Here is a 27,973-nt window from a genome sequence, read left to right as displayed (position 1 = left end):
TATCTGAATGTGCATGAACTATTTCTGTTCAAAATTGTGTGAAATGTCACATGTTAAATGTCTAAATATTAGTTTACTGTACTGTGCCAACTGTACTACTATATGAGTACGTATTTTCTATTGTTTCATTGATAATAAAACAGCAAAGTCCATTTGGCTGTCATCTGTTTTAATTATGAGACACAATTGTGTCAAAGTCATGATTTTTTTTTTTCATGCTTGAAGTAAGAAATTATTACTTTAAAAAAGTAGTTTTCTACTTGTGAGTGTTGATGACACAGCTTTGCAACAGTTGATATTCTAGTTTCAAGCATGTTTTACTCAATATAGCTCATCAAATCTCAGCAACAAGCTGTAATATCTTACTGAGATCATTTAGGACCAAAACACTTAAAACAAGTAAAACACTCTAACATCAAATCTGCTTAGTGAGAAGAATTATCTTATCAGACAGAAAATAAGCAAATATCACCCTTATTTGACATATTTCATCTTACTTAGATTTCACTTTTTGCAGTGTACCGCAGTGACATGCAGTCAGGTGAGGCAGGTGAGGCGGGGCCTCACGTACCATCATGGAAATAATTTTTTTTTAAATTAATTAAATTGTTATAAGTATCCAGTGATTATAGTATAAAGTTATTTTCCATTTAACTTCACCAGTTTTAGATTATTTTTATTCAAAATCGCTAAATTTTCACATTTGCCGTTCAAATACTGAGAAGAGACTTGCGGTGAGTCACCAGCCAGTTGAGCCTCGCCATGGATTGCGCAATGACTCGGCTAACTGCTGGCCTGCTGTGCAGTGAGACCGTATTGCTATATGAATTATATTATACATTTCCATAGTTTAGTTAGCTGAGGTATATAATGTACAGTGTATTTTGTCAACAACTGTATGTGTGTAACATATTTCTTGTGCTGAGCAATCATAAAACGGCTGCAAAGACGCATTGGCTGAGGCTCGCAGTAATCCCGCCTCCTGGTGGTAGAGGGCGCTAGTGATCCCAGGGATCATTCTTGCGACTACTCGGCTGCAGAATAAGTGACAACAAGCAGCAACAGTTAGCAGCGATCGTTTATTTTTTCCTCTCGCCTGGAGTATTAACATGGAGGATTACATATCTAAAATAAAACCGTTTTCTAAACTGGACTTTCAATCGAAGCAGGAGGTAATAATTAAAGGAAGAGACTTTTAAAACTGAAGAAAGATAAGGAAGACTTCTATAAACAAGTTATCGATGCTTTTGTTTACAAGGAGCGGCGCATGGACTTCATTTATAAGTAAAGGTAAGACCCTAATAAAGTTTTTTTAATTAAATGTGCTTTTTTGTGTGCTACAGTTTGTATGTGTAAAGTTAAAGTTAAGTTAAAGTACCAATGATTGTCACACACACACTAGGTGTGGTGAAATTTGTCCTCTGCATTTGACCCATCACCTTGATCACCCCTTAGGAGGTGAGGGGAGCAGTGGGCAGCAGCGGCGCCGCGCCCGGGAATACTTTTTGGTGATTTAACCCCCAATTCCAACCCTTGATGCTGAGTGCCAAGCAGGGAAGAATGCTGCTATGAGCTTTTAAACACAACCCGTTAACTGCTGCCAATCAAATGGTGAATAAGATACTCTTTAGGGTTCATATGTTTGTAAATCTGACTGTGATGAAGTCAGTGCCTCACTAGCCATTATTTGTCGTATAAATAAGGACAAATAAAGACAGAATACTATTAACCGCAACAAGTTAAAAAAAAACCCAACAACATTATGATTTGTACAATTTCAGAATGTGCTTGTTCTATTTTTAAGAAAACAATCTGAAGTTGTCTTTATTTTTAAGTTATCGTGCCGTGATTTTACCAGTAGATTTTCCTACATGTGACCCCCTGATCTAAAATGTGTTTGACAGTTTTGACACCCCTGGATTAGAGTGAAGACAAATAATGTAAATAATTCAATGTATATACTCTGATGATTAACCTGTGGGATGACTGTATTATGCTGAGAGGATATATTTGTACCATGAATAGATTTACGTGGACTTAAACAAGTTGAAAAACTTATTGGGGTGTTACCATTTAGTGGTCAATTTTACGGAATATGTACTGTACTGTGCAATCTACTAATAAAAGTTTCAATCAATCAAAAGTGGCGCTCAGAGACAAATATGACGGGCAAAAATCTCCCTGATTGGCCTAAACGTGAGGGGAAGTTCCGGGCATTGGACAAAGTTACGAGGCCGAGCAAAGCGTGCGGAGATTGGCGCCATCGCGACCCCGTAATTGATAGTGATTGTAAAGAAAAGTACATCATGTGTAACATGCATGACTGCCACAACAGAAAAGTAGCAACATTTTAAAGTGCACGCAGAGCGAGATAAACCTTTTGGAATGCTGACCACTGTTCATACTTAAAATGCAGAAACTGCCATCTTTTGGAATTATTTAAAAAAAAAACATAATTATGCCATATGCCAATAATCTACAGTACATTTTGAATTAAATGGAGGCTTCAATTGGAGCGTTTGCAGTAATCTGCAGTAATCAGACACAGGAAGTCCTTCATACCGACAGACTGTATAATGCATATGTTCCTTTTTGACCGTACTTAAATGTATGATGGACTGTATTTATATTATTCACGTGTGAATAATGCTGTATGATAGACTGTATTTATAGTATTCCCATGTGAATAATGCTGTATAATAGACTGTATTTATATTATTCACGTGTGAATAATGCTGTATGATAGACTGTATTTATAGTATTCCCATGTGAATAATGCTGTATAATAGACTGTATTTATATTATTCACATGTGAATAATGCTGTATAATAGACTGTATTTATATTATTCACATGTGAATAATGCTGTATAATAGACTGTATTTATATTATTCACATGTGAATAAGGCTGTATAATAGACTGTATTTATGTTATTCACATGTGAATAATGCTGTATAATAGACTGTATTTATATTATTCACATGTGAATAATGCTGTATAATAGACTTTATTTATATTATTCACATGTGAATAATTCTGTATAATAGACCGTATTTATTTTATTCACATGTGAATAATGCTGTATAATAGACTGTATTTATATTATTCACATGTGAATAATGCTGTATAATAGACTGTATTTATGTTATTCACATGTGAATAATGCTGTATAACAGACTGTATTTATATTATTCACATGTGAATAATGCTGTATAATAGACCGTATTTATATTATTCACATGTGAATAATGCTGTATAATAGACTGTATTTATATTATTCACATGTGAATAATTCTGTATAATAGACTGTATTTATATTATTCACATGTGAATAATGCTGTATAACAGACTGTATTTATATTATTCACATGTGAATAATGCTGTATAATAGACCGTATTTATTTTATTCACATGTGAATAATGCTGTATAATAGACTGTATTTTTATTAATCACATGTGAATAATGCTGTATAACAGACCGTATTTATATTATTCACATGTGAATAATGCTGTATAATAGACTGTATTTATATTATTCACATGTAAAAAATACCTAAGTGTTTATTGTCTATTGTGAGCGAATTGTGGTGCTGAATTTCCCCCAGGGATCAATAAAGTACTTTCTATTCTATTCTATTCTAATCTGAAAGACTCTTTGCAGGGGCAGCCATGTTTGCATGAATGTGCGCGTTGGCGGGCACCTTGTGAGGCTGCAGGTGCGTCCACAGGGGCACAAATTCGGGCGTCCAATGGCGAGCGGTGCGGCGGTTGCGTGACCACAGGATTGCTTCACTTCCGTCATCCTGCTGCGTCAGCACTTTGAGCGAGCCAGCACACTCAGAGCTGATGTGGAAGTGAAACCTGCTCGGAGGAAAGAAGGAAGGAAGAAGGGGGGGAGAGAGCGTTGGATTTGGGAGGTGGGCGTTGAGCAACCGGCAGGCCGACATGTTGAGCGGGGGTGTCAAACCTTCCACCACAACATGGACGTACTGAATCTGGCAGTAGGGGGACGAGGGCGGCAGGGTGGGGCTCTGGAGTCGGGCCTCGCTCAACCCGGACGCCTGACTGGAGTTGACGCTCATGAAAAAGCCTGAGAAGCAAGAAAAAAAACTTCTTTGACTCAGAGCATCCTCACACATTCAACAGGTCGTTGCCCCGTTTAAAAGTCACTCCAAAGAGAGCACACCTGAGTGCGTGGTGTGATCAGTTGGCGGCTGCGTGCCGCCGCCGGCTCTCAGTCGGTGCCACCTCCTCGGAGCTTGGCCGGCGTTCGTCCAGCCGCACTGGTCCCGCTCGAACGTGCACGGACCTGAAAGGCGTGTCGGGGAGGCGTCAGCGACCATGCCGGGAACATGACGAGACTCGCACCTGAATCACGCGTCTTTCCAGAACATTGAACCCAACAAAACATGACCTCATCATCAACAACAACAACTTCAGCTCGATTCCCGCAAGAGTTGACTGTGATTCAGTGTTGATGACATGTTTTTATTTACGGAACATTTGCTTTTTGTGCACTTTTCCCTCAGGTTGCATCAGCACATTTCTGTTTGTAAAATAGCCTTCATACAAATACATGAATCAATGCTTATGACCTCCACCATGCAGGAGGTGGGCATCTACTTTATCTACGGATACAAATGAAGACTTTTTGCTCTGGCATTATAAAGTTTCTGGGTTTTCATGGACATGATACTAGACTATGTATGCCCACTGCTTTATGGGAGAAAGGAGGTTTCGCTACACATCTTACAATACATTCTGGAGCTCTGCCAACTACGCTGCATACGTAGAAGCTGAAATGTAATCATCTTGTTCCTCAACTAACCTAACATGATGTTAAAACCACAGAACTTTCCTCCAGAAGGTCTTATCTTTGTCCATTTGATGTCAGATGAAACAAAAATGGAGCTGTTTGGCCACAATAATCAGCAATATGTTTGGAGGAGAAAAGGTGAGGCCTTTAATCCCAGGAACACCATACCTACCGTCAAGCATGGTGGTGGTAGTATTATGCTCTGGGCCTGTTTTGCTGCCAATGGAACTGGTGTTTTAAATGGGACAATGAAAAAGGAGGATTACCTCCAAATTCTTCAGGACAAGCTAAAATCATCAGCCCGGAGGTTGGGCGCAGTTGGGTGTTCCAACAGGACAATGACCCCCAAACACACGTCAAAAGTGGTAAAGGAATGGCTAAATCACGCTAGAATGAAGGTTTTAGAATGGCCTTCCCAAAGTCCTGACTTAAACGTGTTGCATCTGACCAGTCTACCTCTCATGGAATTAAAGTCACTGGTCAATCCCAAATTCTTTCAGATGACATATATGCAGAGTAAGAAGGACCATCAAGACAGAATAGGAATATTATCAAGTTTTACTAAAGCTTTAGGAGACCAGTCCTACAGTGCGCTAATACCAGCACCTAGAAGAGGTCTGAAAATCAAACGGGAAGAGACAACTTATTGAATACGAAAACAGGCCCCACCCTGCCCAGAAAGGAATACAGCCTCTTTGTTCTAATACTGATAAGGTAAAAAGGGAGTATGCTATACTCCCACATACCAACCCTTCAAGGTAAAGCACAGAGTTTACTTGCGGACATAAGATACCAGCAAAAAGAGTACACATGGGAAAATATTAGCTGCTTTAAACATGACTATGAATAAAGAAAGAACTCTTAAAAATATATGCATTCTCCACAGGACAATGCAGAAGAAACAAGTCCATGTCAGAAAACCAACAAATTTAGCTGAACTGCACCAATTTTGTCAAGAGGAGTGGTCAAAAATTCAAGCAGAAGCTTGTGGATGGCTACCAAAAGCGCCTTATTGCAGGTAAACTTGCCAAGGGACATGTAAGCAAATATTAACATTGCTGTATGTATACTTTTGACCCAGCACATTTGCTCACATTTTCAGTAGACCCATAATAAATTCCCTGTAAATGTCAAAAAGTGGATAAAGTATACAATAGTGCTGCTTAGAGACGCACACGAGCTTATTAGTACAGTATTAAAGCGGTAGGCGGGGGTACACCCTGGACAAGTCAACATTCACACACTAGTATCAATTTAGTGTTGCCAATCAACCTATCCCCAGGTGCATGTCTTTGGAGGTGGGAGGAGCCTATCCCCAGGTGCATGTCTTTGGAGGTGGGAGGAAGCCGGACTACCCGGAGGGAACCCGTGGCATAGGCCGTATAGGCAAATGCTAAGGGCGCCGTCCACCAGGGGGCGCCACGCCAGTGCCACAAATGTTGGAGAAAAAAAAAAAAAAAAGTTGGTACTATTATTTCTAAATACAAAAAATAATCCCACGTTAATTAAAATGCAAAGTAAAGCCTATTTAATAGAAATATTATTTCTTACAACATTACGCCCATCCCCCCGCACGGTGCGCCCCCTCCCTTCCCGTATCATGACTCTTACCACATCAAAAAATCAACACAAGATGTCAAAACGGCCAAAACTGTCAGGTGCCCAGGGAAGAAAAAATAGAAAAGAAGAGGAGCAGAAACGAGAAAAAGACAGAGGTAGCAGGGAGGTAACGTTAGCCTACATGAAATAATTTGACTGTTACAGAATGTGATAGTAACCTGGCTTTTTAGCATTAAGCTAATGTTACATGATTCGGCAATTGCTAATCAATAAATAGCTAGTTCTGTTTTAACGTCGGGTTAATATTGTGGAGGGGGCTAAATTGTTATGGAAAATAATAATGTAACATTAGGTAATTGCAGTACTCCCACCTTACATTCCTCAGGGACATTTATGTATTAGATCTTTTAAGCAGGTGTTTTTTGTTTACATTGTTATTGACTTCTGGTTAGCTAATGTTTGCCCTGCAGGTAATAGTCACTTTTACAACCCTTTATATAATAGGTATAGTTGTAAGCCTAGTTGTTAAAGTGCACATCATTAATGTTAATTAAGCAATATCACATGAGAGGGAATGCTGTTTTTTAATTTGAGCACTGCTGTGATTCGGTTAAAGATAATCATAACATAACATTCTCATATAATATGTTAATTTGCTTTCTTTTAGTAAAAAAAAAAGGTCAAAGACAAAGCTATTCGGTTTCTTGTGAGTATATACACTTCACTGCTGATGTGGGGGGGGGGGGGGGGGGGGGGCGCCACCTAAAATCTTGCCTAGGGCGCCAGATTGGTTAGGGCCAGGCCTGCACGCAGTCGCAGGGAGAACATGCAAACTCCACACAGAAAGATCCCTGTTAGAATGATTATGTGTAAGTTATCACACAACTCTTATGCTTAAAGGCCGTTGCTATAGTTATTATCAAATGTGCTGAAGTCGTACTTTTCTATCTGTGCAAAGGGACAACTGGCAATCCAAGATTGCAGTTGTCTCTTACCAGTGTTTGTGTCCAGAACATCGAGTACCGGGACGCAGACAAAGCAGAGACAGGGCGATATCACGAGTGTCAGCACTTTTGCATTTCTGAATAATCCTATATTGTGTCCAACTGGGGCTGCTGAAATTACCCCCCCTTCCTTCAGAAGCAGCCTCAGTGATGTAACCAGGGACCTCCCAAATAAATACAGGAGCACGTGGGACTGGACCTTAGAGCAGTGGTTCTTAACCTGGGTTCGATGGAACCCTAGGGGTTTCGGTGAGTCGGGCTCAGGGTTCGGCGGAGGTCAAGACACACCCGACTCATCGTGTAAATACAAACTTCTCCCTGTCGGCGTATTACGGATACGACAACAGCAGAAGTCAGACTGATTTGCAGGTGTGTAATTTGTTGTGAGTTTATGCACTGTGTTGGTTTTGTGGTTTGAACAAGGTGATGTTCATGCACGCTTCATTTTGTGCACCAGTAAGAAAACATGGTAACACTTTAGTATGGGGAACATATTCACCATTAATTAGTTGCTTATTAACGTGCAAATTAGTAACATATTGGCTCTTAACTAGTCATTATTAAGTACTTATTAATGCCTTATTTGGTATGGCCTCATTATAACCCTAACCCTGGCCCTAACCCTAACCAAATAACTCTAAATTAAGTCTTTGTTACTTAGAATATGTTCCCCATACTAAAGTGTTACCAAAAACATATAACTTTGTCTTGAATTTGAAAAAAAACAACATTTTATTTTTCACTAAAGAAGCGTTCGGTGAATGCGCATATGAAACTGGTGGGGTTCGGTACCTCAACAAGGTTAAAGGCCTACTGAAATGAAATGTTTTTATTCAAACGGGGATAACAGATCTATTCTATGTGTCATACTTGATCATTTCGCAATATTGCCATATTTTTGCTGAAAGGATTTAGTAGAGAACAACGACGATAAAGATCGCAACTTTTGGTATCTGACAAAAAAAAGCCTTGCCCCTACCGGAAGCAGCGTGACGTAGTCAGTTGAACATTTCCGCAAAGTTCCCTATTGTTTACAGTGATGGCGGCCAGAAGTGAGAGCGATTCGGACCGAGAAAGCGACGATTACCCCATTAATTTGAGCGAGGATGAAAGATTTGTGGATGAGGAAAGTGAGAGTGAAGGACTAGTGGGGAGTTGAAGCGATTCAGATAGGGAAGATGCTGTGAGAGCCGGGGGTGACCTGATATTCAGCTGGGAATGACTACAACAGTAAATAAACACAAGACATATATATACTCTATTAGCCACAACACAACCAGGCTTATATTTAATATGCCACAAATTAATCCCGCATAAAAACACCTAGGTGTTTGTTATGCTAGCTCCTAGCTCCCGTCCATATAACCCGCCAATACAATTCAAACACCTGAACAACACACACACTCACTCAGCCCAAAGGACCGTTCACCTAACCCAAGGTTCATAAAGCTTATATATTTACCCAAAGTTACGTACGTGACACGCACGTACGGGCAAGCGATCAAATGTTTGGAAGCGCAGCTGCGTACTCACGGTACCGCGTCTGCGTCTGTGTATCCAAATCAAAGTAATCCTGGTAAGAGTCTGTGTTGTCCCAGTTCTCTACAGGCGTCTGTGTATCGAAGTCAAAGTCCTCCTGGACTTCTTGACTGCATCTTTCGGGAATGTAAACAATGAAACACCGGCTGTGTTGTGTTGCTGACTTCCCTCGCAAAATACTCCGCTTCGCACCGACAACTTTCTTCTTTGCTTGCTCAGCTTCTTTCTCCATAATGCAATGAACAAATTGCAACAGATTCACCAACACAGATGTCCAGAATACTGTGGAATAATGACATGAAAACAGAGCTATTTCGTATTGGCTTCAATGGGGGAGCCATACCTCTGTTTCACTGGCTACGTCACGCGCATACGTCATCATCCAAAGGAGTTTTCAACCGGAAGTTTAGCGAGAAATTTAAAATTGCAATTTATAAGTTAACCCGGCCGTATTGGCATGTGTTGCAATGTTAAGATTTCCTCATTGATGTATAAACTATCAGACTGCGTGGTCGCTAGTAGTGGCTTTCAGTAGGCCTTTAAGAACCACTGCCCTAGAGCGTGGTGGGAGATTGTAACTGAGTGTGCAGGCCCAAACGTCTCTTCTCATTGAGCCAAATTGAACTCTGTCTCTGCATGATTCCTTGCTTCTTGTCTGTTTAATAGATGTCATCAGTGTTTGAGCCCGGGATTGAACTCAGGACCTTCGTACCGCCCGAATGCAGCTGAGATAGGCACCAGCACCCCCCCGCGACCCCGAAAGGGACAAGCGGTAGAAAATGGATGGATGGATAAAGCTCGGCACACACGAGAGAAAGACAAAAGGTCTTTTAAACGGTCTAAAATTTTAGCAACTCTATTTTGGACAACACAATTCCAAAATACTATCGTGAGACCGCTGAGACTTATTTGGCATTGGTGACAAATGTATAAGCTTAAATTAAAGAAAGAGAGAAAGCAACATGCAGCTCACCGCAGCCATCCTCGTCCTCCCCTTGGGAACAGTCCGGAAGGTAGTTGCACTTTAAAGTTGCAGCGATGCATATTTGGCCAGACGAGCGCCAACAGAAAAATTCATCTTCCTGTGACACAGACAGGAAAATAAACACATTTGTACTTAGTTTGCAGACGTGATTGCAGCCAGCAGACATAAACAAAGCACCTGGCATGGGTTGGTTGGTGAGGGGGACATCGCAGGCGTGGAGGCGGATGTAGATGTAGGTGTAGATGTAGATGTAGTCGGGGCTGAGGTGGGTGACGTGTCAGGCAATCGGCCGTTGGCGGGGTCAAACGCACACTCCTCGGAGAAAGACACGTCGTCCAGTGCGACGTGTCCTCCGCCAGCGTTGCCGCCCTCGTACCTAAAGACAATCTAGGAAGAAGCACCTTTAGAAACACACATCTGCACAAATCAACAGTAAAATCACTATTACACACTAAGGTTGCAAAATTCCAGGAATATTCAAAGTTGGAAACTTTCCATGGGAATTAAAAAGTTAAAGTACCAATGATTGTCACACACACACACACTAGGTGTGGCGCAGTTCTTCTCTGCATTTGACCCATCACCCTTGATCACCCCCTGGGAGGTGAGGGGAGCAGTGGGAAGCAGCGGTGGCCGCGCCTGGTAATCATTTTTGGTGATTTAACCCCCAATTCCAACCCTTGATGCTGAGTGCCAAGCAGGGAGGTAATGGCTCCCATTTTTATATTGGTATAACGGGAATAAATGGGAATCAACGGGAATCAATGGGAAATTACCGTATTTTTCGGACTATAAATTGCTCCGGAGTATAAGTCGCACCAGCCGAAAATGCATAATAAAGAAGGAAAAAAACATATATAAGTCACATTTTTGGGGGAAATGTATTTGATAAAAGCCAACACCAAGAATAGACATTTGAAAGGCAATTTAAAATAAATAAAGAATAGTGAACAACAGGCTGAATAAGTGTACGTTATATGAGGCATAAATAACCAACTGAGAAGGTGCCTGGTATGTTAACGTAACATATTATGGTAAGAGTCATTCAAATAACTATAACATATAGAACAGGGGTCGGCAACCCAAAATGTTGAAAGAGCCATATTGGACCAAAAATACAAAAACAAATCTGTCTGGAGCCGCAACAAATTAGAAGCCATATTACATACAGATAGTGTGTCATGAGATATAAATTGAATTAAGATGACTTAAAGGAAACTAAATGAGCTCAAATATAGCTACAAATGAGGTATAATGATGCAATATGTACATATAGCTAGCCTAAATAGCATGTTAGCATCGATTAGCTTGCAGTCATGCAGTGACCAAATATGTCTGATTAGCACTCCACACAAGTCAATAACATCAACAAAACTCACCTTTGTGCCTCCATGCACAACGTTAAAGGTTTGGTGGACAAAATGAGACAGAAAAAGAAGTGGCGTAAAACACGTCCTAGAAAGTCTGAGAAAGTTATACATGTAAACAAACTAAGGTGAGTTCAAGGACCGCCAAAATTAGTAGGACAAAACGGCGCTCGCCAAATACTCGAATCAGTGAAGCATGTTTAATACAAACAGTGTGATTTATAACAATTAGTGTCATGTTTGTCCTCCTACAGTAACCATACTAAAACAAAAAGATTTTTTTTTTCCCATCATCGTTTTCCATTTTTCATACATTTTTGAAAAAGCTCCAGAGAGCCACTAGGGCGGCGCTAAGTGGCTCTAGAGCCGCGGGTTGCCGACCCCTGATATAGAACATGCTATACATTTACCAAACAATCTGTCACTCCTAATCGCTAAATCCCATGAAATCTTATACGTCTAGTCTCTTAAGTGAATGAGCTAAATAATATTATTTGATATTTTACGGTAATGTGTTAATAATTTCACACATAAGTCGCTCCTGAGTATAAGTTGCACCCCCGGCCAAACTATGAAAAAAACTGCGACTTATAGTCCGAAAAATACGGTAATGGGAATAAACATTGAATGCAACATGCTAGCATCTTGCAGCATGATTATTAGCTAAAACAACCTGATTTAATGCAAATTCAATGGAATTTCAACCCTGCACTGTGCATTCCTCCATCAGATATTTCCCAGCACACTACAGCAGGGCTGTTGAGGCCACACTAGTATTTGAGCCCAAGGACTTCATCCAGTCAGGTAAGTGTTGATGGGGTAAATATATTTGATCTATGGTATTTAAGTGTAATAGAGGTGTAATTGCTTGTTACTGCATGACTGTAGACTACTCCAGCAGACTTACACTCAAGCTAGCTAGCTGTTCCTGTACTTCTTCAATGATTTTGGGGCCAATATCTCTAGCTAGCTAGGTTTATGTACCACCACAGTCTCATAATGAACCGGAAATATTTCTCCGTTAGCCACGATGCTAATTTTCTCTATGTTAAATCCCAATAATTTATGCTAACAACAAGTTTCCGGAAATTTACCGGAAACTTTCCACCCCTTTGCAACCCTGTTACATACACAGGTGCTGTTTGAGCTTACAAAACACAGATTTACACTGAACTCACCTTGCACTTGACAGAGGAGGAAAAGGTGACGCTGGTCCTCTGCCAGCTGTAGCTCGGCGTGTGCACGGCGAGCCACAACACGGTGTCACCGCCACCGGAACGCAGCGTCCGAGATTGCGCCGTGAGTCTTCCTGTGGCGTCGCCCAGGCTGTAGTAGAAGAATCTGATCTGTGTGGACACAAGCCCCGTGCGTTGATAACATTGAAATAAACTCCACTTTTCTTATTCATGTGTGTAGTCCAGTGTTGTTCAACCTTTTTGGAGCCAAGGCACGTTTTTTGCGTTGAAAAAATCTGACATCATTAAAAAAGGAAACTCAGTTGACAGTAAAAAGTCGTTGGATATGACTTTAAAGCATAACCAAGCATGCATCACTATAGCTCTTGTCTCAAAGTAGGTGTACTGTCACCACCTGTCACATCACACCCTGACTTATTTGGACTTTATTGCTGTTTTCCTGTGTGTAGTGTTTTACTTCTTGTCTTGCGCTCCCATTTGAATGTTTTTTCTCTTTTTTTGGTATTTTCCTGTAGCAGTTTCATGTCTTCCTTTGAGCGATATTTCCCGCATCTACTTTGTTTTAGCAATCAAGAATATTTCAGTTGTTTTTATCCTTCTTTGTGGGGACATTGTTGATTGTCATGTCATGTCCGGATGTACTTTGTGGACACCGTCTTTGCTCCACAGTAAGTCTTTGCTGTCGTCCAGCATTCTGTTTTTGTTTACTTTGTAGCCAGTTCAGTTTTAGTCTCGCTCTGCATAGCCTTCCCTAAGCTTCAATGCCTTTTCTCAGGGGCACTCACCTTTTGCTTATTTTTGGTTGAAGCATTAGACACCTTTTTACCTGCACCCTGCCTCCCGCTGTTTCCCACATCTACAAAGCAATTAGCTACCGGCTGCCACCTACTGATATGGAAGAGTATTACACGGTTACTCTGCCGAGCTCTTCTGAAGAGCAGTGAAACAGGCTTGTAGGGATGTATGTATATATATATATATATATATATATATATATATATATATATATATATATATATATATATATATATATATATATATATATATATATATATATATAAATATATATATATATATATATATATATATATATATATATCCATCCATCCATCTATTTTCTACTTTTTTGGATTCAAGCAAATGGCTGCAATGAAACAAAGAGCGAAACATTTAAAGGGGTCTGAATACTTTCCGTACCCACTGTGTGTATAAATGTGTATATATACGTGTGCATGAATATATATTAGTGCTGTCAATGTTAACGCGTTAACGCGTGTGATTAAGAAAAAAAATACCGCGTTACCACAAATGACTGATGATCGATCAAAGTGTATGTTTTGACCGGCTTGTGTAGGAAATGTATAAAGTCTGTGATTTTTACTGAAAAATGTTAAATAACTGTAATCATACAGGAAATACATTTATAACACAGTTTAATTAACAAATATTAACATTATCAATTATTTGATTAAAAAAAATAAAAAAATAAATGTCATTAAAACAAGTGACGCCCTGCCTCACCTGCCTACCCTGACCGCACCTCCCTGGTATATTCCTGGTATAAGTTTAGTTTTCTTCCCCGTGTTAGTAACAGAAACAAGACTCCCGCCTGTACCCACCGTGCAATTAGAGCTGGGAAGCAACGTGTTGGAGAGGACCTCGGATATGCCAGGAGTGCCGGGAGTTAGGTAGTGACCTGAGGAATGACATGGGACACGGTACAGAACCTTTCATCATTCCTTGTATTGACGGCGTCATACCTGCAGCGTTGTTTAGGGTGTGGTCCAGGGGAGGACCGGCAGGCCAGGCGTCCTGTCCTTTTTGCCGCCTCCATCTCTCGCCACCTTCGTCCAACTGGTTTCTAGCCCAAGAGCACAGGCCTTGTTCAAAGCTGCAGCGCTGCGTCACACCTTGATTCTCTGGATGGACAGAGGAGGAACGTTTCTTTTGTGTTTGGGAAAACGCTAGGGGTGTGGGAAAAAAATGTATTCAAATTCGAATCGCTATTCTCATGTTGTGCGATTCAGAATCGATTCTCATTTTTAAAAAATCGATTTTTTTAATTAGTATTTTGTAATTTTTTAAAAATATTTTTAAATTTAAAAAAAAAATTTTTTTATTTTTTTATTATTTTTAAAAAAAATTTTTTAATTTTTTAAAATTTCTTTTAATTTTTGTTTATTATTGTTATTATTTTTATTTTTTATTTTTTGTAAAAAAAAATTTTATATTTAAATGTTTTTTTATTTATTTTAATTTTTAATTTAAAAATTTTTTTTTTTTTTTTAATGTTTTTAATTTTTTTAAATTTTTTTTAATTTTTCTTTTATTTTTTTGATTTTTTTTAAAATTTTCTTAAATTTTTTTAAATTTTTTAAATTTTTTTGTAATTTTTTAAATTTTTTTAAATTTTTTTTAAATTTTTTAAATTTTTAAATTTTATTTTTTTGTAAAATTTTTTTTTAATATTTCAATTTTTTTTTAATTTATTTTAATTTTTTAATTTTTTATAAATTTTTTTTAATTTTTTTTATTTTTTATTTTATTTTTTTAAATGTTTTTAATTTTTTTTTAATTTTCTTTAATTTTTTAAAATTTTTTTAAATTTTTTAAATTTTGTTTTAATTTTTTTAATTTTTTTTAAATTTTTTAAATTTTTTAAAATTCTTTAAATTTTTTAATTTTTTAAATTTTTTTTAAATTTTTTAAATTTTGTTTAAATTTTGTTTAAATTTTTTAAATTTTTTTAATTTCTTAAAATTCTTTAAATTTTTTAATTTTTTAAATTTTTTTTAAATTTTTTTAAATTTTTTTACATTTTTTTAAAACATTTTTTTAAAACATTTTTTTAAAACATTTTTTTAAAACATTTTTTTAAAACATTTTTTTAAAACATTTTTTTAAAACATTTTTTTAAAACATTTTTTTAAAACATTTTAAATTGTTTTAAATTGTTTTTATTTTATTTTATTTTTTATTTTTCGTTAGGGTAGTGTTAGATGGTTAGGGTTAGGGCTAGGGTTAGCGCCAAGAGCACATGTCAAATGTAAATTAACCCTAACCCTATCCCTTAGCCCTAACCCTAACCAACTCTTTTTTTTATGCCTAACCCTAACCCTAATCCTAATCCTAACCCTAACCCCAACCCCAAACCCAACCCTAACCCCAACCCCCACCCTAACTCTTTTTCTTTATGTCTAAACCTAACCTTAACCCTAACCCCAACTCCAACCCCAACCCCAACCCTAACCCTAACCCTAACCCTAACCCTAACCCTAACCCAAACCTAACCCTAACCCTAACCCTAACTGTAAGACTAACCCTAACACCAACACCAACCCCAAGGGCTAGGGTTAGCGCCAAGAAGCACATGTCAAATGTAAATTAACCCTAACCCTATCCCTTAGCCCTAACCCTAACCAACTCTTTTTTTTATGCCTAACCCTAACCCTAACCCTAATCCTAACCCTAACCCCAACCCTAATCCTAACCCCAACCCCCACCCTAACCCTAACACCAACCCCCACCATAACCCTAACACCAACCCTGGCCAACTCTTTTTGTTTATACCTAACCCTAACCCTAACACTTTTTCTTTTTGCCTAACCCTAACCCCAAATCCAACCCCAACCCTAACCCTAACCCAAACCTAACCCTAACCCTAACTGCAAGACTAACCCTAACACCAACACCAACCCCAACCCTAACCCTAACCCTTACACCCAACCCTTAGCCCTAACCCTAACCAACTTTTTTTCTTTATGCCTAACCCTAACTCCTTTTCTTTATGCTAAACCCTAACCCTAACCTTAACTCTAACCCTAACCCCAATCCCAACCCCAACCCTAACCCTGACCCTAACCCTAACCCTTGCCCTAACCCCACTTCATATAAACTTTTACCCCAAAACGTAGGCCTGGCCACATCATCGTCCGTCACTGGTAAGAATATCCAGTTGCCATACAGAAGGTTGTGGGTTCCAACACTGTTCATAGTTGAAAATATAGTTAGGTTTATAATGTACTTTTTAATGTTGTTAAAATTGGTCAATACGCTAAACTTCAGTAAATTAATTTAAAAAAAGTGGACAGTTACAAAATCATGCTGATTGTGAAAGATGTTAGATAATATAACAAGTGATAGATCTACCTCAATAAAAGTTTCTGTTATTCTGGAAATGTATTACGTTGCTCTAGGTCAGGGGTGTCAAACGTACGGCCTGGACAGGTTTTATTCGGCCCCCGGGATGAGTTTGCTGAGTATAAAAATGAACCGAAATTTTTGAATGAAAGAAACTGCTGTTCTAAATGTGTCCACTAGATGTCACAATAGCAATTATTTGTATCTTTGTAGATGATGCTACATGTGTACAAAAATAAAAAAATAAAGCACATGATGTTAGTACATCAGTCGAGGAAAATGATCAAACTACATAAATAACATCCTGTAATTAGATTTTGATATTATTTTTTTATCTTGATAGATTGAAAATGAACACCAATGAGTTGACTGATGAACATTGTCACATCATTTATTCAGAAAGTATAAACAACGACAAATAAAGATGGAATACTATTAACCGCAACATGTAAATGTAAAAAAAACAACAACATTATGATTTGTACATTTTCAGAATGTGCTTGTTCTATTTTTAAACAAAGAAAACAATCTGAAGTTGTCTTTATTTTTAAGTTATCGTGCCGTGATTTTACCAGTCCGGCCCACTTGGGAGTACATTTTCCTCCATGTGGGCCCCCCATCTAAAATGAGTTTGACACCCCTGCTCTAGGTAGTAATATTTCTATGGTACTGGGATACACGTGATTTTAGCCTTTCAAAGCTCCTCTAGGACCACCAATTTTTGACCTCGGTATTTGTCAAATCCGAGTTACGGCCCTGGGGCCGTACTTATCAAGCTTCTTAGAGTGCCATTTTACACCTAAGTCCCGAGAATTTGCGAAATTTAGTCCTACTCTCAAACTTAAGAATAAAAGCTTTTTATCAACGTTCTTAAGTCTAAGAATCACTCCTACTCTCCACGATATTTAAGAGACCTTCAGAGGTGTCTTAAGTGGTTAGGAGTTGCCAGCAGGGGATGGCACTGAGGCGAGAGAGACGTGCGCGAACGTTTTTTGTTTTTTTTTGATGACGAGCAGCTGATCAAACGGTATCGTTTAGACAGAGCGGATATTCTTTTTGTCACAGATTTAATACTTTTCGATTCTTTGTTGATTTCTGCATGTGTCTGCAGTGGGCTAGTATATATAGAGCCACCCACACCAGTTTCAAATTAGTTGCCTAATTAATGAATTGGAAAGAAAATGTTATGACAGTAGCGTATGTGTGTGGCCGTGAGGTGAGTGACGTCAGTGAGTGTGTGGGCGAGAGAAGAGAGGGAGCGGTAGCGTGAGTGCCGGCGGGGACTAGTTTGTTTTGTATTATTTTGTAGTTTATTGTCAAAATATACACTCCCATTGTCCACTTAAATATTTCCAAGATATTTCTTTATTCTTAGACAACGGATTCCCTTCCGTGATTGGTCATTTCTATGGACACAGAAATGACGTCACCTAAAATTGCGTTTACGGCACATAGTAATGTCGTAATTCAGCTCTGAGTGTGACACTTAAGATTCAGTCCTACACTTCGCTGAAAGTGTGAGTAAGACGCTTGATAACTAACTTTTAAGTGCAGCTTTCAGCCAAGAATTGATTTACTCTTAAGTCAACTCTTAGCAGACTTCTTAGGAGTAATTCTAAGAAGCTTGATAAGTACGGCCCCTGGTCTCCAATAGACGTTGCTCATTGGAACCCGATTTTGTGATGAAAAATTCACACGAGTGACGTAGCTCGCCCAAAGCTGACGAAAAAGTCACATTCAGGTCGCAGTGCGTGTAGACGAGGGTTGAACGGTATACCGGTATTAGTATACTAATGCAGTGGTTCTCAAATGGGTGTACGCGTACCCCTGGGGGTACTTGAAGGTATGCCAAGGGGTACGGGAGATTTTTTTTTAAATATTCTAAAAATAGCAACAATTCAAATATCCTTTTATAAATATATTTATTGAATAATACTTCAACAAAATAAATATTTAGAATGAAGTTGATGAATCCAGATGGATCTCTATTACAATCCCCAAAGAGGGCACTTTAAGTTGATGATTACTTCTATCTGTAGAAATCTTTATTTATAATTGAATCACTTGTTTATTTTCCAACAAGTTTTCTTTTTTCTTTTTTTCCAAATAGTTCAAGAAAGACCACAACAAATGAGCAATATTTTGCACTGTTATACAATTTAATAAATCAGAAACTGATGACATAGTGCTTTATTTGACTTCTTTATCTCTTTTTTTCAACCAAAAATGCTTTGCTCTGATTAGGGGGTACTTGAATTAAAAAAATGTTTACAGGGGGTACATCACTGAAAAAAGGTTGAGAACCACTCTACTAATTAATCATATTCGGTACTAGACCACAACTCTGAAAAGTACCGGTCAAATGCCATTGGTGGCTCGACACCTAAGATCCACTGTAATGATACCAAGTACAGTAGCGTATCTAGTCGGTACTATACAGCCTCTGAAAAGTACCGGTACATCACAACATTTTTTGTTATATTATGTTTATAAACTCAGGAAATATGTCTCTGGACACATGAGGACTTTGAATATGACCTATAATGTATATATGATAATATATGATCCTATAAATACTTGGTATCGGATTGATACCCAAATTTGTGGTATCATCCAAAACTAATGAAAAGTATCAAACAACAGAAGAATAAGTGATTATCACATTTTAACAGAAGTGTAGATAGAACATGTTAAAAGAGAACGTAAGCAGATATTAACATTAAATGAACAAGTAGATTAATAATTCATTTTCTACCAGTTGTCCTTAATAATGTGTACAAAATAATAGGTGTATAAATGACACAATATGTTACTGCATAGACTAATTAGGAGTCTTTGTTTGTTTACTTACTACTAAAAGACAAGTTGTCTAGTATGTTCACTATTTTATTTAAGGACAAACTAGCAATAATAAACATATGTTTCATGTACCGTAAGATTTTTTGTAAAAATAAAGCCAATAATGAAATTTTTTGTGGTCCCCTTTATTTAGAAAAGTACCGAAAAGTATCGAAATAATTTTGGTACCGGTACCAAAATATTGGTGTGGAGGAAGATGTGGCCAGCGCTGCCTGCAGGAGCAAAGGTCACCGCCTCTGTCCATGGTGCTGAGGACAGAGCACCATCAGACGGGGGGCGTTGTAGTGCTGACGGCGAGACACAGCCGGCAGGTGATTAGATTTCACAGGTGGTGCGTGTTCATCTAATCATCTGTTGTCTTTAACAGTAAGCGGCAGGGAGCAGGAGAGAAGAGAGAGGATACGGACGTGACTTAAAAGTCACGTTCTAGGGGAGAAAGACTGCTAGGGAGCAACCTCCACAATTGGTATGGGGACAACACTAGTTTAGGCTGAAGTCACATTTGAAAAGATCAGGTTCCAATCGGATTCAGGACTACCTCCTGATGACGTGGCCTGAATCTGATGCCAAAAGATCAGATTTGAAGCACTTTGGCGTGTTTGGACTGGAATAAACATATGTTTAATGTACCGTAAGATTTTTGGTAAAAATAAAGCCAATAATGACATTTTTTGTGGTCCCCTTTATTTAGAAAAGTACCGAAAAGTATCGAAATAATTTTGGTACCAGTACCAAAATATTGGTGTGGAGGAAGATGTGGCCAGTGCTGCCTGCAGGAGCAAAGGTCACCGCCTCTGTCCATGGTGCTGAGGACAGAGCACCATCAGACAGGGGGCGTTGTAGTGCTGACGGCGAGACACAGCCGGCAGGTGATTAGATTTCACAGGTGGTGCGTGTTCATCTAATCATCTGTTGTCTTTAACAGTAAGCGGCAGGGAGCAGGAGAGAAGAGAGAGGATACGGACGTGACTTAAAAGTCACGTTCTAGGGGAGAAAGACTGCTAGGGAGCAACCTCCCCAATTGGTATGGGGACAACACTAGTTTAGGCTGAAGTCACATTTGAAAAGATCAGGTTCCAATCGGATTCAGGACTACCTCCTGATGACGTGGCCTGAATCGGATGCCAAAAGATCAGATTTGAAGCACTTTGGCGTGTTTAGACTGGAATAAACATATGTTTAATGTACCGTAAGATTTTTTGTAAAAAATAAAGCCAATAATGACATTTTTTGTGGTGCCCTTTATTTAGAAAAGTACCGAAAAGTATCGAAATAATTTTGTTACCGGTACCAAAATATTGGTGTGGAGGAAGATGTGGCCAGCGCTGCCTGCAGGAGCAAAGGTCACCGCCTCTGTCCATGGTGCTGAGGACAGAGCGCCATCAGACGGGGGCGTTGTAGTGCTGACGGCGAGACACAGCTGGCAGGTGATTAGATTTCACAGGTGGTGCGTGTTAATCTAATCATCTGTTGTCTTTAACGGTAAGCGGCAGGGAGCAGGAGAGAAGAGAGAGGATACGGACGTGACTTAAAAGTCACGTTCTAGGGGAGAAAGACTGCTAGGAAGCAACCTCCGCAATTGGTATGGGGACAACACGAGTTTAGGCTGAAGTCACATTTGAAAAGATCAGGTTCCAATCGGATTCAGGACTACTTCCTGATGACGTGGCCTGAATCTGATGCCAAAAGATCAGATTTGAAGCACTTTGGCGTGCTTCAAATCTGATCTGTGTAAAAAAAAATCCAGATTTGATGTGCAGTGCAATTGAATAGAGGCGTTCATTTTTGAAAGAACTACGAGCACTTGTGACATCTCACCACAGTCGAGCTCGTCCGTCCGGTCGCCGCAGTCGTCGGTGAAATCGCACACTCGGCTCTTCTCCACGCACACGCTGTTATTGCACGCAAACTTATCGTCAGCACAGACAGGTTGAGGCTCTGAAAGAACAAAAAAGAAAAATACGAAGAATATCTCGCATGAAACATCGGAGTCCGTGCTGTCCTTACCCGGCAGGGGGCATGTGGTGAAGGCCATGTCGTCAACTGCAACGTGGCCCAGCTGGCTAAAGGCCCGGGTCGCCTGGAGAAGGATGGTGAAGTCCTGGCTGGGTCTAGCGACCGCAACCTCACCACGTTGCCACACGTCATCGCCTCCGCCCGACCTCCACCACAGGACGGTGGTCCGTGATCTCTCGCTCCGCAGCACCTTCAACGCTTGGATGTCTGCAAGTAAGTAATAATTCTACTGAATTCTTTACAAATATGTCATACTTAAAGGCCTACTGAAAGCCACTACTAGCGACCACGCAGTCTGATAGTTTATATATCAATGATGAAATCTTAACATTGCAACACATGCCAATACGGCCGGGTTAACTTATAAAGTGACATTTTAAAATTCCCGCCACACTTCCGGTTGAAAAACTCCTTTGGATATGATTTATGCGTGTGACGTCACAGAATCCACGGAAGTGGTTGTACCCCATCGACCCGATATAAAAACCTCTTGTTTTCTTCGACAAAATTCCACAGTATTCTGGACATCTGTGTTGGTGAATCTTTTGCAATTTGTTTAATGAACAATGGAGGCTGCAAAGAAGAACGTTGTAGGTGGGATCGATCGGTGTATTAGCGGCTGAGTACAATACTTACAGCAACACAACAAGGACTACTTACTACGCCTAGCCGATGCTTGCCGCCAAACCCACGGATGAAGTCCTTCGTCGCGCCATCGATCGCTGGAACGCAGGTGAGCACGGGTGTTGATGGGAAGATGAGGGCTGGCTGGCGTAGGTGGAGCGCTAATGTTTTTATCATAGTTCTGTGAGGTCCGGTTGCTAAGTTGCTAAATTAGCCTTAGCGTCGTTAGCAACAGCATTGTTAAGCCTTTCCAGGCTGAGAATTTTTAACCGTGTAGTTACATGTACATGGTTTAATAGTATTGTTGATCTTCTGTCTATCCTTCCAGTCAGGGGTTTATTTCTTTTGTTTCTATCTTCATTTGAGAACGATGCTATCACGTTAGCTCAGTAGCTAAGTGTGTCACCGATGTATTGTCGTGGAGATAAAAGTCACTTTAAATGTCCATTTCGCGTGCTCGACTCCCGTTTTCAAGAGGATATAGTATCCGAGGTGGTTTAAAATACAAATCCGTGATCCACAATAGAAAAAGGAGAGAGTGTGGAATCCAATGAGCCAGCTTGTACCTAAGTTACGGTCAGAGCGAAAAAAGATACGTCCATCACTGCCTCTCTAGTCCTTCACTGTAACGTTCCTCATCTACGAATCTTTCATCCTCGCTCAAATTAATGGGGTAATCGTCACTTTGTCGCTCCGAATCTCTCTCGCTCCATTGTAAACAACGGGGAATTGTGAGGAATACTAGCTCCTGTGACGTCACGCTACTTCCGCTACAGGCAAGGCTTTTTTTTATCAACGAGCAAAAGTTGCAAACTTTATCGTCGATTTTCTCTACTAAATCCTTTCAGCAAAAATATGGCAATATCGCGAAATGATCAAGTATGACACATAAAATGGATCTGCTATTCCCGTTTAAATAAAAAAAATTCATTTCAGTAGGCCTTTAAAGGCCTACTGAAATGAAACTTTTGGTCGCTGATAAAAAAAGCCTTGCCTGTACCGGAAGTAGCGTGACATCACAGGTTGTGGAGCTCCTCACATTTCCCCATTGTTTACACCAGCAGCGAGAGCGATTCGGACCGAGAAAGCGACGATTACCCCATTAATTTGAACGAGGATGAAAGATTTGTGGATGAGGAACGTGAGAGTGAAGGACTAGAGAGGCAGTGCAGGACGTATCTTTTTTCGCTCTGACCGTAACTTAGGTACAAGCTGGCTCATTGGATTCCACACTCTCTCCTTTTTCTATTGTGGATCACGGATTTGTATTTTAAACCACCTCGGATACTATATCCTCTTGAAAATGAGAGACTTTTATCTCCACGACAATACATCGGCGAAGCACTTTAGCTACGGAGCTAACGTGATAGCATCGTGCTTAAATGCAGATAGAAACAAAAGAAATAAGCCCCTGACTGGAAGGATAGACCGAAGATCAACAATACTACTATTACTATTAAACTCTGGACCTGTAACCACACGGTTAATGCTGTACCACCTGGCGAAGCCTAGCAATGCTGTTGCTAACGACGCCATTGAAGCTAACTTTGCTACGGGACCTCAACAGAGCTATGCTAAAAACATTAGCTCTCCGCCTACGCCAGCTCTCATCTGCTCATCACGACCCGTGCTCACCTGCGTTCCAGCGATCGACGGCGCGACGAAGGACTTCACCACGATCATCGGTGCAGTCGGCGGCCCGGAGACGGAGGAAGTCAAGGTGAGGACAGCGGCGCTGCGGCGGACGGCGTTGTAGCTTTCGACGACACCCCGGCCGCCATCAGAGTCGGCAAGAAACATATATTTCCCCAAAGTTATGTACGTGACATGCACATAGCGCCACTCACGGACGGGCAAGCGATCAAATGTTTGGAAGCCAAAGCTGTACTCACGTTAGCGCGTCTGCTATCCAACTCAAAGTCCTCCTGGTTGTGTTGCTGCAGCCAGCCGCTAATACACCGATCCCACCTACAGCTTTCTTCTTTGCAGTCTCCATTGTTCATTAAACAAATTGCAAAAGATTACCAACACAGATGTCCAGAATACTGTGGAATTATGTGGTGAAAACAGACGACTTAAGCTGGCCACCGTGCTATTCCAAAATGTCTCCTTCAACCCGTGACGTCATGCGCAAACGTCGTCATACCGAAACGTTTTCAGCCGGATATTTCCCGGGGAAATGTTAAATGTCACTTTATAAGTTAACCCGGCCGTATTGGCATGTGTTGCAATGTTAAGATTTCATCATTGATATATAAACTATCAGACTGCGTGGTCGCTAGTAGTGGCTTTCAGTAGGCCTTTAATGCACACTTTGTCATATTTTATTTGATTCATGTGAAATAAGTGTCAGAGGTCTGGCTCCCGAGGGTATTCCAGCCTTAACGCTGTAATGTAAACCGTTTAAAAGTGCTTTTAGTCGGGAACACACCTTTTGGAGTGGCTGTCACTTGAGTGCTGATTACAATTTTTTCCATTTGCTTACACTCACATTTTACTAACTGTGTGTCTTTTTTTTCAAAAAGGATTTACACACTTTTCCCAACACAACAACCTGCTCAGTGCCCTTGTGGTTAGAGCAGACCTGGGCATTCTGCGGCCCGCGGGCCACATCCGGCCCTTTGTGCGTCCCTGTCCGGCCCGCGTGAGGCCAATCATAAATTACAAAATACATTTTAAAAAGTATCTATGTCGAGTGTGCAATACAACGGTGCTGCTTTTGTTCTGAAAAGCGTTATTTGTATTACTTCCGTGTGGACGCATGCGCGTGCGTGATTGGGAGTGAATGTGAACAGCGGCAATCACAAATTACAAAATAAAGTTGAAAAAACATCTATGTCGTGCGCGCAATACATCTGTGCTGCTTTTATTTTGAAAAGTGTTATTTATGGGCGTATGTCCGTGTGTAACCTGTGAGTGAAGGTGCACATGCAGCAACAAGTGATGCTCGGTTTACACCCGAGACGCTAAAAAGAGAAAAGTTGCTGAGGAATGGCGTGTTTTCAACAAGACATGGACTGCCAAGCAACGTTCCCTCTAAGGTGCGCGCCTGCGCAATTGCGCACTGCTCAAGCGTCCGCTGCGCGCAGCAAATATATGCCACGCACCAAATCAAACCCCATCTGAATTCTAAACAAAATAAACACATTTATTCTGTGTAATTTTGCAATGCAACTCTGAGTGACAGTGACAACAAGCGGCCCTAACGGTGTTCGTCAACACCGTTCAATTGAACACCGTTCAATTATTGTAACGTCTATCGAGATGCTTCGAGGACAGGAATTATATTGATCACTTTATTGAGCAAAACTGTTTATATTCGGACATAACCACACCAAAAACATGAGTAAAACATTTCTATCTCGAAAAACTAGTCATTTTCTGCCGTACAAACCAGGCCAAAACCAACTTGTCATCTGTCACCACTAAACCACTGGTGCGTTTATGGCCACACAAAAAGTCGGACAACTCAAACACCACACAAAGTTACACTATGACTCCTCAGTCATACGTGTGCTTATTTTACTGTCATTTATTATTCATGTTAATTTATTGATATTAATCATGGAATGCTGTTACTAGAGAAAGTTACAGGAATGCACACTTCATCCTATGCTTACATTTCATTGTGCAACATGAGGATGTTTAAGGGGAACTAAATGTGATCTCTGAAAGGGGTACAAATGATTTCCAAAGCAGTGATTTTGGTATAAAGTTAAGTTAGGTTAAATGAAAGTATTATTATTATTATTAATTATTATTATTATTATTATTATTATTATTTATCTTACGGTATATATCAAAAATAGTATTGAGCAAAATTTAATTGAAATATTGTCGATGTGGCCCTCCAGCAGTGCTCGGGTTGCTCATGCGGCCCCCGGTAAAAATTAATTGCCCACCCCTGGGTTATAGTGTCCGCCCTGAGATGGGTAGGTCGTGAGTTCGAACCCCCGGCCGAGTCATACCAAAGAGTATAAAAATGGGAGCCATTAGCTCCCTGCTTGGCACTCACAATCAAAGGGTTGGAATTGGGGGTTAAATCACCAAAATTGATTCCCGAGCGCGGCCACCGCCATAGATTTATCAGATTTAATTTTTTATTATCTATATCAGGGGTGTCAAAAGTGTGCCCCGGAGGCCATTTGCGGCCCACAGCTAATGTTTTAATAGCCCACGGCACATTCTAAAAATACTATTCAAATACAAAAACATAACAAAAGTGAAATAAAAAAGCTTAAAGCTTAAATGTAATTTAGAAAAAGTTGCAATGTTGACTAATAAAACAAAGCTGATTTTCTTTTCTTTCAAACTGTCATTGCTCAAAACATAATATTGAATCAAAATCAATGTTATTATGAATTATTGACCTATCCAAGGTTCCCATTACTTCACATCAAATATTCCACTAAGGAAAATATTTTTGGTGGAAGATTTTGCAAATTTGGTAAATAAATAACCCAAAAATGTATATATATCAGGGGTCACCAAAGCGGTGCCCGCGGGCACCAGGTAGCCCGTAAGGACCAGATGAGTAGCCCGCCGGCCTGTTCTAAAAATAGCTCAAATAGCAGCACTTACCAGTGAGCTGCCTCTATTTTTTCAATTGTATTTATTTACTAGCAAGCTGGTCTCGCTTTGCCCGACATTTTTAATTCTAAGAGAGACAAAACTCAAATAGAATTTGAAAATCCAAGAAAATATTTTAAAGACTTGGTCTTCACTTGTTTAAATAAATTCATTATTTTTTTTACTTTGCTTCTTAAAACTTTCAGAAAGACAATTTTAGAAAAAAAATACAACCTTAAAAATGATTTTAGGATTTTTAAACACATATACCTTTTTACCTTTTAAATTCCTTCCTCTTCTTTCCTGACAATTTAAATCAATGTTCAAGTAAATGTATTTTTTTAATTGTAAAGAATAATAAATAAATTTTAATTTAATTCTTCATTTTAGCTTCTGTTTTTTCGACGAAGAATATTTGTGAAATATTTCTTCAAATTTATTAGGATTAAAATTCAAAAAAATTATTCTGGCAAATCTAGAAAATCTGTAGAATCAAATTTAAATCTTATTTCAAAGTCTTTTGAATTTCTTTGAAAAATTTTGTTCTGGAAAATGTAGAAGAAATAATGATTTGTCTTTGTTAGAAATATAGCTTGGTCCAATTTGTTATATATTCTAACAAAGTGTAGATTGGATTTTAACCTATTTAATCAAAATTCTAAAATTATGTTAATCAGGAAAAATTACTAATGATGTTCCATAAATTATTTTTTTAAGTTTTTCTCTTCTTTTTTTGGGTTGAATTTTGAATTTTAAAGAGTCGAAATTGAAGATAAACTATGTTTCAAAATTTAATTGTCATTTTTTTCGTGTTTTCTCCTCTTTTAAACCATTCAATTAAGTGTAAATATAATTAATTATTAATAATAACTTAGAGTTAAAGGTAAATTGAGCAAATTGGCTATTTCTGGCAATTTATTTAAGTGTGTATCTAACTGGTAGCCCTTCGCATTAATCACTACCCAAGAAGTAGCTCTTGCTTTCAAAAAGGTTGGTGACCCCTGATATATATATATATATTTTTTTTTTTACTGTACCGAAAATGAACCGAACCGTAACCTCTAAACCGAGGTACGTACCGAACCGAAATTTTTGTGTACCGTTACACCCCTATAAAATACTGAACAGATGTTTATTGGGATAAGGTAAACATCTGTTCAGTATTTTAACATACACTACCGTTCAAAAGTTTGGGGTCACATTGAAATGTCCTTATTTTTGAAGGAAAAGCACTGTACTTTTCAATGAAGATAACTTTATACTAGTCTTAACTTGAAAGAAATACACTCTATACATTG

General features: G+C 39.2%; 1 protein-coding gene across 4 annotated transcripts in view; it reads right to left on the bottom strand.

Annotated features, from left to right (window-relative positions):
• The window catches only part of si:ch211-106h4.4 (MAM and LDL-receptor class A domain-containing protein 1), an 84,034-nt gene that overhangs the window by 15,161 nt on the left and 40,900 nt on the right, over window positions 1-27,973 (bottom strand). For all 4 annotated transcript variants that reach the window (XM_062023788.1, XM_062023789.1, XM_062023790.1 and 1 more), the window contains 10 exons: window positions 21,474-21,689; window positions 21,285-21,404; window positions 14,228-14,386; window positions 14,087-14,163; window positions 12,450-12,617; window positions 10,082-10,291; window positions 9,893-10,001; window positions 4,187-4,309; window positions 3,991-4,090; window positions 3,702-3,861 (listed from right to left, as the gene is read on the bottom strand). In XM_062023788.1, the coding sequence (XP_061879772.1) occupies window positions 3,702-3,861; window positions 3,991-4,090; window positions 4,187-4,309; window positions 9,893-10,001; window positions 10,082-10,291; window positions 12,450-12,617; window positions 14,087-14,163; window positions 14,228-14,386; window positions 21,285-21,404; window positions 21,474-21,689 (1,442 nt within the window). The remainder of the gene's footprint in view (window positions 1-3,701; window positions 3,862-3,990; window positions 4,091-4,186; window positions 4,310-9,892; window positions 10,002-10,081; window positions 10,292-12,449; window positions 12,618-14,086; window positions 14,164-14,227; window positions 14,387-21,284; window positions 21,405-21,473; window positions 21,690-27,973) is intronic.

The sequence above is a fragment of the Entelurus aequoreus genome, linkage group LG16 (genome assembly GCF_033978785.1).
Source record: "Entelurus aequoreus isolate RoL-2023_Sb linkage group LG16, RoL_Eaeq_v1.1, whole genome shotgun sequence".
NCBI lineage: Eukaryota > Metazoa > Chordata > Actinopteri > Syngnathiformes > Syngnathidae > Entelurus > Entelurus aequoreus.
The sequence above is the reverse complement of the archived record's forward strand: the minus strand, read 5'-3'. Positions and strand labels throughout refer to the sequence as shown.